The following is a 16,866-nucleotide window of genomic DNA, read 5'->3' on the forward strand; positions in this document are numbered from 1 at the left end:
GAAAGACTAATTGGGAGAATATTTGCTGAATTTTCTGTGACTTTTGTTTGTTTTGGAAATTAAAATAAGCACTACTGGTTGAGGCAGAGTCTCTGATTTAACGCCTGGCCTGCTCTCCATTATAGCTGCTTCAGCCCTCCACTTTCAATAGAAACCACCCAGTCATCAGTATTAACTTCAACCTGCCAGCTTTAGACATTTCTGTTTTTTCAGCAGATTCCCAAACGACAAAACTAGTCCGCGCTGATTGGCTAGCTCTCCGCCGGTCCCTTTGTCTGCCCTCTCGGTTTGTTCTATCCCCCGTTTCCCTATTCACCGACTCAAACGTTAGCGCTATTAGCCTGCTGGAAATCTGCCTGTCTTGGCATTATAGGGGCCTTGTTGTATTTTGTCAGGCAACCCGACTTCAATACAGAGTCACTTAGTCTTCATAAAAGGGGTCAATAAAGGTAAGCTCGTCAGCGTGTGGTTGAATTTATGCAATAATGACATCTTGGAAATAATTATTTTGTGTGATTGTGTGTGACAGTCAAGCTCTGATTCTTTCCAGTATAAATGTAGATTTATATTCTAAATATTCAAATGAATGACTATACTACATAAATTCATGAGAATATAGATGTACATGTTGATATCACCAACTTGCATTAATAGCATCGGCACATGCTATCTGCTGTATTGGAAAAAGAGCAATACAATTATTTGCGTTTGGGAATACTCTGGTTATTGAACCACTGTGAGAAATATTTTGCAAATATTTAGCCTGTAGAATCAGTTATAGACCTTTGTAAAATCCCCACCAAATCATAAACAGCCATTTTGTTGGTGTAAATAGGGTATGGATGGAATATTAGGGTAATATGGATTTAATCCATATGGGTGACACCAAAAACAACTAGGTTGCCCTCTTCTGGCGAGTGTAAAACCGATAGCTGATTGATAGGAGTATCTATGGCAAATTAGTGTCTATTCTCACAGTAAGAGGAAAAGTGGAGCTGAATTTGAGAGGGATGACAGATTTAATGTTAATGTATTTTACAAATTCTGCTATTAGAACAACAATACATAGAGACATAAAAAAATCTGCATTAAAATGTGGATATACTATATTTGCAATGTTTATTAACAATATTTTACCAGACATAACCTGCCATGTAAATCTATTGAATTTGAAATAAATTGAGACATTTAAATGAGAACAACTAGGGTTTGGTAGACAATATTGTTTTCAGGTGGAACAAGTAGACAATCCATGTATCAAATATCAAAGTTATCCTGGGCAGATGCCCTGAGTGAAGCTCGATAATATAAAAGGTGCCTGTGAGGGCCCATCCTTTCTCACTGATCTCCCAGAGAACAAAGTGGACCTCAGAGTAGACCCATGCCTGTGACCCCTCGATTCAATCCAGTGGAAATGATGTGTTCATTACAATGCAATTACAGACACTTTGGCCCTCTCTCCCTGAAGTGTGTGTGTATGTTGAGAGGGGGCCGCAGCTGACCCCCGTATGCTAAGTGACCTCATTCTCATCAGTGTGTGTGTGTGTGTGTGTGTGTGTGTGTGTGTGTGTGTGTGTGTGTGTGTGTGTGTGTGTGTGTGTGTGTGTGTGTGTGTGTGTGTGTGTGTGTGTTTCTGTCAGTCTGCAGGTGCAGGATGTACAGCTTCATGGGCGGAGGGCTGTTCTGTGCAGGCGTGGGGAACATCCTCCTGATTGTTTCCACGGCAACCGATTATTGGATTCAGTACCGGCACTCCAACAACTACATGCATCAGGGCCTGTGGCGGTACTGCATGCCGGGGAAATGCTTCACACACAATGAAAGTATTGGTGAGGACTACGGCCAGTGCACACAATGATGTCATAACACTGTGATAACACCCAACACATGTCATAACTGTTCATAACACGCCATAACAAATGAAAGGTGCTTTTTAAATTTTTTGTGCCATGTCATTGGTACGGCTTGTCACTTAAGAATCACGATATGTTGTGATTGAAGCTATGTCAATCACACCACATCTGTTTATAAAAAGGCAAAGTCCAGGAAGCAAAGTGTAACCCGAAAACCCCCAGAAAGGATTGATTTGAACTTCCATTGACTAAAACTATTCTTATATCACGCTTTGTATCTAAACTGCATTTACGCCTTATCCATCAGTGAACAATTGCATTTGAATTGGTGATTTTGGCACAAAAGAGTCATTATCCTAGTCACAGCATAAGCATCAAGACATGCTTTCCATAATAAGATTATCATTTGCCAAGCACAATTCAAATGTTTTACCAATATGGGTAGTTTGTCAGGTCAGAACAGGCCAGGGTCAGCCACTCTTGTACCCTGACGACCCCTGTTAACCTTTGACCCCTGCAGCCCACATGGATGCCACCCGAGCACTCATGATCCTCTCCCTCTTGGCGTGTTTCATGGGCATCATCATCGGCATCATGGCCTTCATCCACTACTCGTCCTTCGACAGGTTTGACAAAACCTTTGCTGCAGGCATATTGTTCTTCATCTCATGTAAGTTTGGTTAATTTACTTATTTTCACTTATTTTACAACTTTTACTGCTTGATGTAATGTTGTTGTCCTTATTTGATAATCTATGCAGTACTTTGTTGGATGATGAACACAACTTTTAGTTCAAATTATCTGTCTTTTCAAAGATTTTGTCAATGGAATGGTATCAAATTGTTTTTATGAACCACTTAAACCCAACAGGCAAAATTCATAATGATGTTATTTGGTTTAAATATGTTTCTGGTTGAAGCAATGTCAGGACTATAAAAAGCCAATATTTTGGTTGTTATCTGGGTATTTTTGTCCACTTTGCAATTAGTATACTACCAGACCATGACGTCATAGCCAGACCATTACATTGTGATGTATTTGCAGGGACATGCATCCAAGACATGCTAACCTCTCACCATTACCAATAACAGGGGAGGTTAGGGGGGTATGATATTTATGCCTCTGTAACTTTCTCACTCATTATTATTCACGATTCATTCAGGATTATCAATAATTATGGTAGCAGCCACAATAATGTAGAAGTGTTGCGAAATATATTATATTGTTATTTACAATAAAAGTGACTCCAAAATGACACAATACATTATTTACCATTAATTTCTATTGGGCACAAAATCATCTGAAACACAACTAAAACCAACTGCAAATGCATCCAATAAGTTTGTAGTCACAAGTTTGATGTAGTCATTGCACATTAGGAATATGGGACCAAATACTAAACTTTTGACTACTTTAATACACATACAGAGTGCCTTCAGAAAGCATTCAATTCATTTTATTTATCACCCATCTACACACAATACCCCATAATGACAAAGTGAAAACAGGTTTTTAGAAATTGTTGCAAATGTATTGAAAATGAAATGCACACATCTAATTCACGTAAGTATTCATACCCCTGAGCCAATACTTTGTAGAAGCACCTTTGGCAATGTTGCACTTTCCACACCTGGATTGGGCAACATTTGTCCATTATTCTTTTCAAAATTCTTCAAGCTCTGTCAAATTGGTTGTTGATCATTGATAGACAACCATTTTCAGGTCTAGCAATATTTTCAAGTAGATTTAAGTCAAAACTGTAACTTGGCCACTCAGGAACATTCACTGTCTTCTTGGTAAGAAACTTCAGTGTAGATTTGACCTTGTGTTTTAGGTTATTGTCCTGCTGAAAGGTGAATTCATCTCCCAGTGTCTGGTGGAAAGCAGACTGAACCAGGTTTTCCTCTAGGATTTTGCCTGTGCTTAGCTGCATTCCATTCCATATTTTTTTGTCCTAAAAAACACCTCAGTCCTTAACGATTACAAGCATACTGATAACATGATGCAGCCACTACTATGTTTGAAAATATGGAGAGTGGTACTCCGTAATGTGTTGTACTGGATTTTGCCCAAACATAACACTTTGTATTCAGGACAAAAAGTGAATTGCTTTGCCACATGTTTTGCAGTATTACTTTAGTGCCTTGTTGCAAACAGGAGGCATTTTTGAAATATTTTTATTCTGTACAAGCTTCCTTATTCTCACTCTATCAAATAGGTTAGTATGGTGGAGTAACTACAATGTTGTTGATCCATCCTCCATTTTCTCCTATCACAGCCATTAAACGCTGTAACTGTTTTAAAGTCACCATTGGCCTCATTGTGAAATCCCTGAGCGGTTTCCTTCCTCTCCGGCAATTGAGTTAGGAAGGACGCCTGCATCTTTGTAGTGACTGGGTGTATTGATACACCATCCAAAGTGTAATTAATAACTTAACCATGCTCAATGGGATATTCAATTTATTTTATTTTTTTACTCATCTACCATTCTTTTTTTTGGGTGCCCTGGTCTTTGTGGTTGAATCTGTGTTTGAAATTCACTGCCTGACTGAGGGACCTTACAGATAATTGTATGTGTGGGGTACAGAGATGAGGTAGTGATACACTATTGTTGCACACAGAGTGAGTCCATGCAACTTATTTGACTTGTTAAGCAAATTTTGGTAACACTTTATTTCGCTCCTAGCGTCACAACACGTTATGCCACGGTCATAACCATGTCATAATATGTCATAACAGCTGACAAAACTTAACATAACCTGTCACAATATTGTGATAACACTGTCATGACACATATATTTAGACCTGTTGTGACATATATTGCATTATTTTATGGCTGGTTATGACACCTACATAAGATTGTCAAAACCCACAAAACCTACCACACAAGGCAACCCTCTTCATTACACCATAGCCTACTTGTAAACAGTATTATTGTTATATAACATTTTCTGAAATGTACCATATTAAATTATAATTGTAATTGCGCGCACATTGATGTCAGACATGCACCTACCTCAATGCTCTGTTTCTGATGACTGGGATGAATGCAGGAGCAGATTTCAGGAGCAGGAAAAGACACCCTCTTTGTGACTGATCCCTGACATAAGGACATGTACATTATAGACCTATCTGGCTTATAGGATTATGATGGTCATAATGCTTCTTGACAGTGTCATAAAATGTATTTTCTTAGTCCAAGTAAAGTGACACAGGATGGTCATAATGCTTCTTGACAGTGTCATAAAGTGTATTTTCTTAGTCCAAGTAAAGTGACACAAGATGGTCATAATCGGAGTTGGGTAGGTTACTTTCTAAATGTAATTCATTACAGTTACTAGTTACCTGTCCAAAATTGTAATCAGTAATGTAACTTTTGGATTACCCAAACTCAGTAACGTAATCTGATTACATTCAGTTACAGATTACTTTCCCCTAAAGAGCCATTAGAAGAAGACAAAAATGTATGTTACCAATTGAACGACATCTATTGCAGGATAAATCAAAGTTTAAGTTTACATAGCTGGCCATATATGGATGTTCAATTTTACTTTATGGTTTGGTTATGTAGGCTTCTTCTAACTCATCTCTTTTTACTACATATAATAGTGAAATTATATATTTTCATTAAAAACCAAAGTCTATCAGAATTTCAGTCATTCTGATAAATGACCCCTTGATCTTCAAGAATAGGACTTGGAAATATGGAAGTATAGATTAGCAAAATTGTTTTACCTGAGCATAACCCCAAAATGAAGGACTTATTAGCCAGCCCTACTCTGTTGTTTATGATTTTGTTGTCATGGAGGACTGACTGGGCTCATTGATTTGAGTTGAAAAATAAATGCTGCGCTCATGGAATGGCATGCTTTGAGCACTACTGAAACGTGTTATTTACACGTGAAAAATGAATGCCATATGCTGCATTTGCTATTGGCCTATTCTTTACCTTTTTGTTGGTGACACTTTGATATCTTGATAATATGCAGCTGTTTAAAGGGTAAATCCACAGATGAAATAATGGCAAAATGGCTGCCCCTGACTCTGTTCAGATTAATAGACCTTCCATGACATCAAAAATATTGTTTTAACCTTGTTCTGAGAAAAACAAGCTTATATTTTGGGTTCTCATGGAATGTGACAGTTGAACTAAGCTCATGAGGCATTTATAAGTTCTATTCTTCATGAATCAATGGATATACACCACCGTTCAAAAGTTTGGGGTCACTTAGAAATGTCCTTGTTTTTGAAAGAAAAGCACTTTTTTTGTACATTAAAATAACATCAAATTGATCAGAAACACAGTGTAGACATTGTTAATGTTGTAAATTACTATTGTAGCTGGAAACAGCTGATTTTTTAATGGAATATCTACATAGGCATACAGAGGCCCATTTATCAGCAACCATAACTCCTGTGTTCCAACGGCACGTTGTGTTAGCTAATCTAAATGTATCATTTTAAAAGGCGAATTGATCATTAGAAAACCCTTTTGCAATTATGTTAGCACAGGTGAAAACTGTTGTTCTAATTTACAAAGCAATTCAACCGGCCTTCTTTAGACTAGTTGAATATCTGGAGCATCACCATTTCTGGGTACGATTACAGGCTCAAAATGACCAGAAACAAAGAACTTTCTTATGAAACTCGTCAAGTCTATTGTTTTGAGAAATGAAGGCTATTCCATGCGAGAAATTGCCAAGAAATTGAAGATCTCGTACAACGCTGTGTACTACTCCCTTCACAGAACAGCGCAAACTCTCTCTAACCAGAATAGAAAGAGGAGTGGGAGGCCCCGGTGCACAACTAAGCAAGAGGACATGTACATTAGAGTGTCTAGTTTGAGAAACAGACGCCTTACAAGTCCTCAACTGTCAGCTTAATTAAATAGTACCCGCAAAACACCAGTCTCAACGTCAACAGTGAAGAGGCGACTCCGGGATGCTGGCCTTCTAGGCAGAGTTCCTCTGTCCAGTGTCTGTGTTCTTTTGCCCATCTTAATCTTTTATTTTTATTGGCCAGTCTGAGATATGGCTTTTTCTTTGCAACTCTGCCTAGAAGGCCAGCATCCGGGAATCGCCTCTTCACTGTTGACATTGAGACTGGTGTACACAGCGTTGTACGAGATCTTCAGTTTCTTGGCAATTTCTCGCATGGAATAGCCTTCATTTCTCAGAACAAGAATAGACTGATGAGTTTCAGAAGAAAGTTATTTATTTCTGGCCATTTTGAGCCTCTAATCAAACCAATAAGTTCTGATGCTCCAGATACTCAACTAGTCTAAAGAAGATCAGTTTTATTGCTTCGTTAATCAGCACAACAGTTTTCAGCTGTGCTAACATAATTGCAAAATGGTTTTCCAATGATCAATTAGCCTTTTAAAATGATAAACTTGGATTAGCTAACACAACGTGCCATTGGAACACAGGAGTGATGGTTGCTGAAAATGGGCCTCTATACGCCTATGTAGATATTCCATAAAAAATCAGCCATTTCCAGCTACAATAGTCATTTACAACATTAACAATGTGCTTTTCTTTCAAAAACAAGGACATTTCTAAGTGGCCCCAAACTTTGAACGGTAGTGTACAGTATATATACTTTATAAGTCCAAAAATGGATGTAGCAACTACAGATTGCCCCTTTCAGTATATCAAAACGGTGCGAGTTTGAGCATGTGTCCATTAGGCCTATGGATTTTTTTTATCAACATGAATTAGATTAAGCAATAAAAGCCTCACTTTTATTCCATAGGCTGGGATCCGCACTATGCAGCTGATGAAAGAGTGCATTTTTCACTAGCTGTCCACTGGTTTCAAAAACAATGATTGTTAGGCGGTTTAAACTTCTTGAATTATTGGGTTCAAATACAAATTTAGATTTGTGAACAGCCATCCACAACAACCACAATCCGTAAGGCACAAATATCTAAATGAGAGAGCAGCAGTGTGATTCACATCAATGCGCTGTGTAGATATCAATAATAAGTGATATCCGTATCGCCGTAGACTAAACCACTGCTGTCATCCTTACCTCCAAGTGTTTATTCAAGTTGGATAATCTTTGGATGCCGACAGCAGTCACACCATTGGAAGACATACCTTGGATTGTAGCCTACAAAAGCCTATTCCTGCTCTTTTCCCACGATCCATCAAACACATTTGGTCTGTCATCATAGTGGTCTCTGACTTATGGTCAGACTCGCTCACATTGAACAAATTTAAACTTCCAAATTATTTCAATGCTGATTTGAATCACATTGAGAAAACAGAGAAGTGTCAAAGATTTTTTTTATGCAAACATCCTTTCGGGATTCAAAAGTAATCCTCGAAGTAATCAACTTGTTTTTCAAAAGTATCTAATCTGATTACAATATTTTTGCGGGTAAAGTAACAGATTACAGTTAGAGTTTACATGTAATATGTTACTCCCCAACCCTGGTCATAATGCTTCATGACAATGTCATAAAGTGTATTTTCTTAGTCCACAGGATGGCACAGGATGGTCACAATGCTTTATGGTGACAGTGTCATACAATTTATAAAAAATACGATGACAAAAAAACAACAACAGCAACACCCAGGTGGCGACACACATCTCTGTGTGCCTGGCAGACATCTCAGCTTGGATGTCAGTTCACCACATTAAGCTCCTCGACAAAACGGAGTTGCTCTTCCTCCTGGGGAAGGCTTGCTCTCTCCAAGATCTCTCCATCACAGTTGACAACTCCACGGTGTCCCCCTCACAGAGTGCAAAGAACCTTGGTGTGACCCTGGACAACACCCTGTCATTCTCTGCAAACATCAAAGCAGTGTCTCGCTTCTGCGGGTTCATGCTCTACAACATCCATAGAGTACGACCTTTCCTCAGACAGGAAGCGGCGCCGGTCCTAATCCAGGCACTTGTCATCTCCCATCTATACTACTGCAACTCTCTGTTGGCTGAGCTCCCTGCTTGTGCCATCAAACCCCTGCAACTTATCCAGAATGCCTCAGTCCGCCTGGAGTTCAACCTGCCTAAGTTCTCCCATGTCACCTGCTCCTCCACTGACTTCCATCATCTTCAAGACCCTGGTGCTTGCCTACGGAGCAGCAAAGGGAACTGCCCCACCTTACCTTAAGGCTATGCTCAAACCCTACATCCCAACCCGAGCACGTTTTGCCACCTCTGGTCTCTTTGCCCTCCCACCCCTACGGGACGGCAAATCCCGTTCAGCCCAGTCAAAGCTCTTCTGTGTCCTGGCAACCCAATGGTGGAACAACCTTGCCCTTAAAGTCAGGACAGCTGAGTCCCTGCCCATCTTCCAACATTTCTGGAACACTACCTCTTAAATAACGCTCACAGCACCCCCGTTAGATACACATTTCATAAAAAGTAACCTTCTTAAATACATATCATTAGCGTGGTTCATATGTACTCATGTAAATACACTTAATACAAGCCATCTTTTGTCAAAAAATAAAACCATTTAAGAGCCAAAATGTTTTAACGAAAACACATTTAACCCGAGACTTCATCTTGTCTCATTGACTTATATACAAAGTTAGCTAGCTTACTTGGCTACATTCATATGAAGTGGAAAATCTCACTCCATTTTCACTGTCAAAACACTTAAATTATCCATCACAATTACAAGAAAACTCATCATTTTGTAATAAACATGTTATCGCTATAAATGTTATAAACCTGAAAACAAGATGAATGAGACATGGACAATTAAACCTTTTCCACTGGGCTTCTCATCCTGTTTCTCTTCTTCCAACGTATGAGGTGCGTGCCTGCTGCTAACAGTTCGAATGTCTCCCCCTAGTGGTAGCGCTAAGTATACATGTATATTAAAGCAAAACCATGGAGGACTACAATACAATTGTTGTGAACAAACAAACTTTGATTCCAAAATATGGACATTTATAGAATCTATCACAGAAAATGTGTTGTTGTTGTAAGGCTAATAATATAAGCCCGATAGGCCTATCACTTACATGACCATATGTCAACATAAGTCCCAAAGAGGGTGTTTTGTCCTGCTCCTGCATTCACCCCAGTCATCAGCGACAGAGCATTGGGCTAGGCAAATGTTGGACATCAATGTGTGTACAATTACAATGGTAAAAAATGACCAATTTTAGGAAATGTTATATAACATATTATTTACAAGTAGATTGGAATGGTTTGCCTTTTGTGGTAGGTTTTCTCATAACCAGCCATAAAATGTTGCAATATTTGTCACAAAAAGTCTAAATATGTGTCATGACAGTGTTATGACAATGTTATGACAGGTTATATCAGCTGTTATGACATTATGACATGGTTGTGACCATGTCATGGTGTGTTATGATGCTAGGTGTCAAATAAAGTGTTACCCAAATGTTTACTCCTAAACTTATTTAGGCTTGCCATAACAAATGGGTTGAATTATTGACTCAAGACATTTCAGCTTAACGTCTTTTATTAATTTGTAGATTTTTTTTTTTAACATAGTTCCACTACGACATTATGGGGTATTGTGTGTAGGCAAGTGAACAAATAAAACTAAATTTAATCTATTTTAAATTCAGGCTGTAACTCGACAAAATGTGGAAAAGGTCAAGGGCTTTGAATACTTTCTGAAGGCACTGTAAGTAAATTTGTCAAAATACTTTTGGTTCCATTAAATGGAAGGACTATGTACAAAAAGTGCTGTAATTTTCTAAACGGTTCACGTTTTATGGATGAACATACCCTCAAATTAAAGCTGACAGTATGTATCATTTCAAATCAAGTATAGAAGTACAAAACAACAAAAAATGTGTCACTGCCCATGTGGGTTGCCCCAAACATGCTAACTTTAAGTGTTACTACTTTATCAAAAACTGATTTAAAAATATATCTCTAATCAAGTGAATGATTTATCTTTAGGCGCCCCCATGGTATATATATATATATATATATATATAGAAATGTTTATAGATTTAACTTCATTAGATTAAATATAACTTTTTCTAAATAACAAATATAAGATCAATGTACCTCAACATCGTTTTGTTGGAGTGACTTCCCAAGTTGAAATGAGACAGATGAAATGTTTAGTTGAGCAAAAGTAGAGGCAGCCGGGGGGGGGGGATATGAGGTGACATAAAGTGGTTTCTGTGAGAATTACATGCAGGTGAGTTTAACACAGGGCCTCCCCCAATGCAAACTGTTCACTAAATGGTTGTGCATAATAATTTCCATGTTTCCTAAAGCAGGAAACTCTTTTAAGAATCAAAGAATGCAAAAACATGGATGCCTGTGGATGCCATCATTAAATTATGTAATGTTACATTAAGTAGTTTGATCTCCTCTTTCTCTCCAGGCTTTTTCGTGTTGCTAGCAATGGCAGTATACACTGGTGTGACGATTAATTACTATGGTAAACGCTATGGCAACTGGAGGTTCTCCTGGTCCTACATCATCGGCTGGGTGTCAGTGGTGCTAACCTTCTTTTCAGGTAAAACCAAGACATCACTGGTCACACTCCCCACATAACATTCAGTTGTGAACAAATGTTTTATTTAAGAAAATGTATTATAGTCAATGGTCAATCCAGGGCCCATATTCACAAAGTGTCTCAGAGCAAATGACTGCTGATCTAGGATCAGGTTTGCCTTTTAATCATGATGAATAAAAGGGGGGGCTGATCCTAAATCAGCATTCCTACTCTGAGACGCTTTGTGAATACGGACCCAAGAGTATTATAAAGGAATAATATATTTTTGTTATATTTATTTAACCTTTATCCAGCCAGGTAATTCATTGAGAACAAATGTGTGCTACATCGATTCCAGGCTGAATATGTACAGCTCCTATTTACTTCAACATGCTTCAATCTCCTTACAGACTGCTTTTTTGGAATATAGAATCTTTAATGGCAGCTGAATTGTGTTTTATATCATTTTGGTCTAGGTCCTTCAATGTATGTGTGTGTGTGCAAAAGTACAACATGATGTCTTTGTCTTTTTTTTATAAAGGTATATTCTATATGTGTGCCTATCGGATGCACGAATGCCCCAGAAACTCAAACTCTCACTAGAAGACTTCAGAAATGATCATCAATATCTTATGATTTTGAGAGCCACTGACTTGTGGCTGTTCCCCGTATTTGAGAGTCAAGATGGATCAACCCACTATTTACTTTTGGAACATGGATTATAGAATTTAAATTATATGAATAAAGGACGTTGGGGGTAAACGTGTCACCTTTTCAATGATTAAATGCTTGTCTTTTATATTTGTACGGGCCCATTTTTACACGTCAGACATATTGCCCATTTTGACTCTACAGGTCTGATATGCTATATACAGACAAACTATCCCAGATCTGGTCAAGTTAAGTGATCCAAGTACCTAAAAGAAATTGTGACAGATGCACTGTCTCCAGGTATGACAATCCATATTGTGGAATAGCTATAACAACCTATTTAGCGCTTTAGCAGAGTTTGGGAGGCATCATGAAATTATACAACATTACTGTCCAGGGTCAGCCTACAGCAGAAAAACATAGTATTTTTTATGTGTATATCTTTCAAAATATTTTTGTATAGTATGTAGGGGATGCACAACAAGTTGCTATGTTGAACTATGTAAAAAAATATATATATATGTGTTTGGATCATACACCAATGTTGTGTTCTTGTGGCAGGCATTCTTGTACAACATGATGAATGATATTTTGTCCAGACTAACAGGATTGGTTAAGTGGAAGACCCAGATGTCATATAGGCTTACAAGGAAACCAAATAGATTGCATGCAAGATGATGCACTGGTGCCAGGTATACATATTCGCAAAACACATACTGTAGGCTGCGTTTACACAGGCAGACAAATTCTGATTATTTTTCCACTAATTGATCTATTGACCAACCAGATCAGCTCTTTTGCCAATAATTAAGGCAAAATATCAGAATTGGGCTGCCTGTGTAAACACAGCCATATTGTGTGTGAAATGTGTGTGAAGATGTCACTTCGATTGGTTAAACATTGACCGGAGTTAATTGATGGATGTCAGAAATGTTTAGGCCAGCGTTTCTCAAACTCAACCCTGGGAACCCCAAGGGGTACACATGTAGTTTTTCGCTCTAGCACTACACGGCTGATTCAAATATTCAAGCTTGAGGATGAGTTTAATATTTAAATCAGCTGTGTAGTGCTACGGCAAAAAAACATGATGTGCACCCTTTGGGGTCCCCAGACCGAGTTTGGGAAATGCTGGTTTAGGCCTATTAGGACCATGTTTTGAGATAAAGGTGTTGGAAAAATTGACACATATTTAAATGAATATGACATAACAATGTCCTCTGGTGTTTCACAATCAATCATCTTATTGATGCCAAAAAGTCACTGAAACGTAATGATCTAATAGAACCTATCCATGCCCCCGAGCCACTGGTGCGTGATGTTAACCCTGACATGAAACAAAGATGAATTGCAACAACAACAAAAACTACTTATTTCCACTAGATTGAATTTGATTTCTCTTGTTACCAGATCAATAAATATTGTAACTGCTAAGATTGACCCGTCGTCTTTGAAGCTAACCGACGTATTACCAAATGCAATGCTGCAAGCCTCTTATCGAACGAAAATAATACGCCACTTACTTTAGAGTGACGCAATGGCTCCCAGGCACCACATTTTACTTGATGAAGTTGGCTGTAAAAGCAGCTTAACCCCACCTTAACAACGGAACAGATCCTATTGACTATCCGTGCAAAGACGATGTAATTGCCATTTGTTCAATCACTTTCAAATTTTCATCTAAAAGCAACTAGTTACCCTGATGTTTCTTTAAGGATAGAGGAGATGCACGTGCATCTGAGGCCTTCTCGTATTAGTCCACGATTTATTTATTTGACATTTAAAATAATAGGCCTAATATGCTTTGCAAGTTTTTTTCAGACAGATCATTTGTCCTATAGGCCAATTATCTTCAACAAATGTTTATACAAATAGCCTTCTACAGATAGGCCATATGTAAAAAATTTAATGAAATAGGCATCAAGAGCATTACCAAAGTGAGCTAAGCCCTTCAAGTCATGTTATATTTACATCACTTAATTTCTCTGTTCACTCTTCCATTTTACTCATTCAACTGTCTAATTCTGTGGTTGCCATAAAAGTGTACTCTCTGATGTATGGACTCTGTGCTCAGGGAAAGAAACACAAACTAAAACAGTATCTAAATCTGTCACATTTCCATATTCTTTAAACTGACATTTTGAGTCATTTGCAAGGTCTACACCCATTTTCCTTATATAAGCTCATGCATATGGAGGACGTGTTTTCGATTTAGCGCAGTAATGCACTTTCGTGAGTAATTGAATTCAGTAATTAATTTGTTATGCCTACCTGATCAAATGGAAATCCTGTCCTTGCGTCCAAGGATTACTACTTCCGCTCTAACATCTCCCCTAATTGCCTAATAGCGTTGCAGCGAGAATACTGCCTGCATTAAGACACTTTCACATTAGCTAGCGTGATTGGAAATGTGATGACAACACGATATCAACAAATTAAGGCTTCCGTCGCTTAAATGGCGCAGGAGCACCACTTGTACTCTCCCAGATTTTAATACCAACAATTACAGCCAATTTATGGCGGAATTAGCAAATACACCTGTCATCCCCCGCATCAGTGATCCGGGGGATGACTATGAAAAGATAGTAGGAGACAGACACCCTACTAGGTATTAGGGAAACAACAGGTAGGAACTGTTGCACAAAAATAAAATGCTATTCAGATCAGTAAATGTTAGTTTTCTGTCGTATACTTGGGGATGCCAACAGCAATCCCACCTATTGAGGTCATTTAAACATGATAAGATATGCTACATGTAGAAAGTGAAACGTTATACAAATCACCTCCAGTTGTTAATCATTAGTGTTGCCTAATTGTGTAGCATATGCCTTGTTATAAACGTTGATGTTTGTTTATAAAAATAAAAAACACTGGTAATATGACAATATAAATAATAGTCTAACGGCCTAAAACAGTAGGATATATGTCTATAGTTTATATTCACTGGAAAGGGGACGAATGAAAGCAAGTTTGACTGAGGTGCAGGAGGGAAAGACTGCAGGGCTCCGGTGGGAATGCTGTTTCAGCACCATGGCGAGCGACCCTCCCTCTCCGTCGTCACCATCATTAATCCATACACAACTAATTCCATTCTCCGCCCCACCGGCGTGCTATTGGCTGATTACATATCAGTTTTATAATTTGCCACAGTCGCTCCACTTGGATAAATAGTAATCTACCTCCCTCTGAATAAATAGTAGGCTAATCTACCTGGCACCACTCACTGGCTGCCACACAGACGACCATTCTAGCGTTTGAGACTGAGGAGACGGAGGCAAGAAGTTTAGTGCTTCCCTTCCTTGGTTTGTTAGGGTGCACATATAATCAACACCACACGGACTCAATTGTGAAGGTGTTTTCAGAGATATAAGATGAATCTGAACTACACGTCCCCGGTGCCTCAGATGCCAGCCCAGAGGTCAACGTCGTTCTTCATCGAAGATATTTTATTACACAAACCAAAGCCCCTGAGAGAGGTATTCCACTTGCCGTTCTCAAGCTCTCTGGCTTCCCGGATGCCTCTCCTAGAATATGGATACCCACTGATGCCCACTCCGATACTAGCGCCTCACCCGCACCATCATCTACACAAGCCGGACCATCACCAGTATTTCTTCACGTCTGGTAAGTAGGAAGGCACTGGATTGGTTCATGCATTCAATGAAGCGAAGGCAGTTACAGAGTGCAAGAACAGCTAAGCCAACGTCGACATTTCATTAGGCCTATAATGATTTAATTCCAAAAGGATGTTATTTCATAATGTTGGTGCATGTATAATTTCCATTTTAGTAGTCTACCAATCCTAACAGCCTGACAAAACGATGGAGTGGTCTTGGGCGTTTTGCAACAGGTACATTGGCCTTTTCGTGCGTAAAAGTTAGTGCAAAACGTTTTCGAATAAATCCAACTCAATCAGGAAAAAAAATCATACTCCATTATATAATGGTGTGCTAAATATAACGAGGCCTTAAGTAATATTCTACAATGTGAAGAAATTGCATGGAGTACATTGAATTTAACTTAAAACAAATAAACTGTTAATATAATTGCAAAAGTTGTGTTGAAATTTCAATGTTGAATGCCTTATATATTTCACAGGGATGCAAATGCCGGGGTTATTTCAGCATCATCCGGAGTTACCGGGCAAGCATTGCAGACGAAGGAAGGCGAGAACGGTCTTCTCGGATTCGCAACTATCTGGTCTGGAAAAGAGATTTGAGATACAACGGTACCTATCCACACCAGAACGAGTGGAGTTGGCAACAGCGTTAAGTCTCTCGGAAACCCAGGTAAGAAACCTAAACTACATCACACTAATCATACCTTTCGGGATGGTCGCATTGTGCTGCAAAGCAAGTTTATGAAATATTCCACCTTTGTCACACAGGTGAAAACATGGTTTCAAAACAGAAGGATGAAGCATAAAAAGCAACTGAGGAAAACACAAGACGACCAGAAAAATCCGAATGACTTAGATAGATCCATGGAGAACTCAAGTGAGAGTGAACTCAACGAAAAAAACACAGATGATCTAAACAGTGGAATCGACCCAGACTCATACATGTTAGAGGAAAATGAGGACGATGTTGATATCGAGGATGATATTTGCTCGCCAGAACGTTCACTATAGTGCAAGTGGCAAGTTGTTTTAAAAACAAATAGCCATAACCCAGTGTAAATGTCAATATTGAATCTTGTATTTTAGGCTACATATGAAATGATATATTGCTTTTTTAAACAAATCAATGACAATAATGCAAAGTATTATTTATTCAAGCGTCTATGCGTAATATGTCACTCACTACACATTCCCTTTAGGCTGTCTATATTTATAATTTCCGTGGCTGTGTAAAAATAAATCATGTCAAACAATTGTACATAGGCCTACAAAATATAATCTGAAGCCATGTTCATTAT

The 16,866-nt window shown here is 38.5% G+C and overlaps 2 protein-coding genes across 2 annotated transcripts; both read left to right on the top strand.

Annotated features, from left to right (window-relative positions):
• The first annotated feature begins 1,654 nt into the window (after nt 1-1,654).
• Nucleotides 1,655-11,904, top strand: LOC120044355 (lens fiber membrane intrinsic protein-like). The gene is made up of 4 exons (XM_038988979.1): nt 1,655-1,829; nt 2,374-2,523; nt 11,188-11,322; nt 11,843-11,904. The coding sequence occupies exons 1-4, from the start codon at nt 1,655-1,657 to the stop codon at nt 11,902-11,904; spliced, it is 522 nt and encodes a 173-aa protein (XP_038844907.1).
• A 3,416-nt stretch (nt 11,905-15,320) lies between these two features.
• On the top strand, nt 15,321-16,579 carry bsx (brain-specific homeobox). Its single transcript, XM_038988980.1, has 3 exons — nt 15,321-15,573; nt 16,048-16,238; nt 16,337-16,579. Exons 1-3 carry the CDS (start codon nt 15,321-15,323, stop codon nt 16,577-16,579), a joined length of 687 nt encoding a protein of 228 aa, XP_038844908.1.
• Nucleotides 16,580-16,866: the final 287 nt, after the last annotated feature.

Source organism: Salvelinus namaycush, chromosome 3 (genome assembly GCF_016432855.1).
Source record: "Salvelinus namaycush isolate Seneca chromosome 3, SaNama_1.0, whole genome shotgun sequence".
Lineage (NCBI taxonomy): Eukaryota > Metazoa > Chordata > Actinopteri > Salmoniformes > Salmonidae > Salvelinus > Salvelinus namaycush.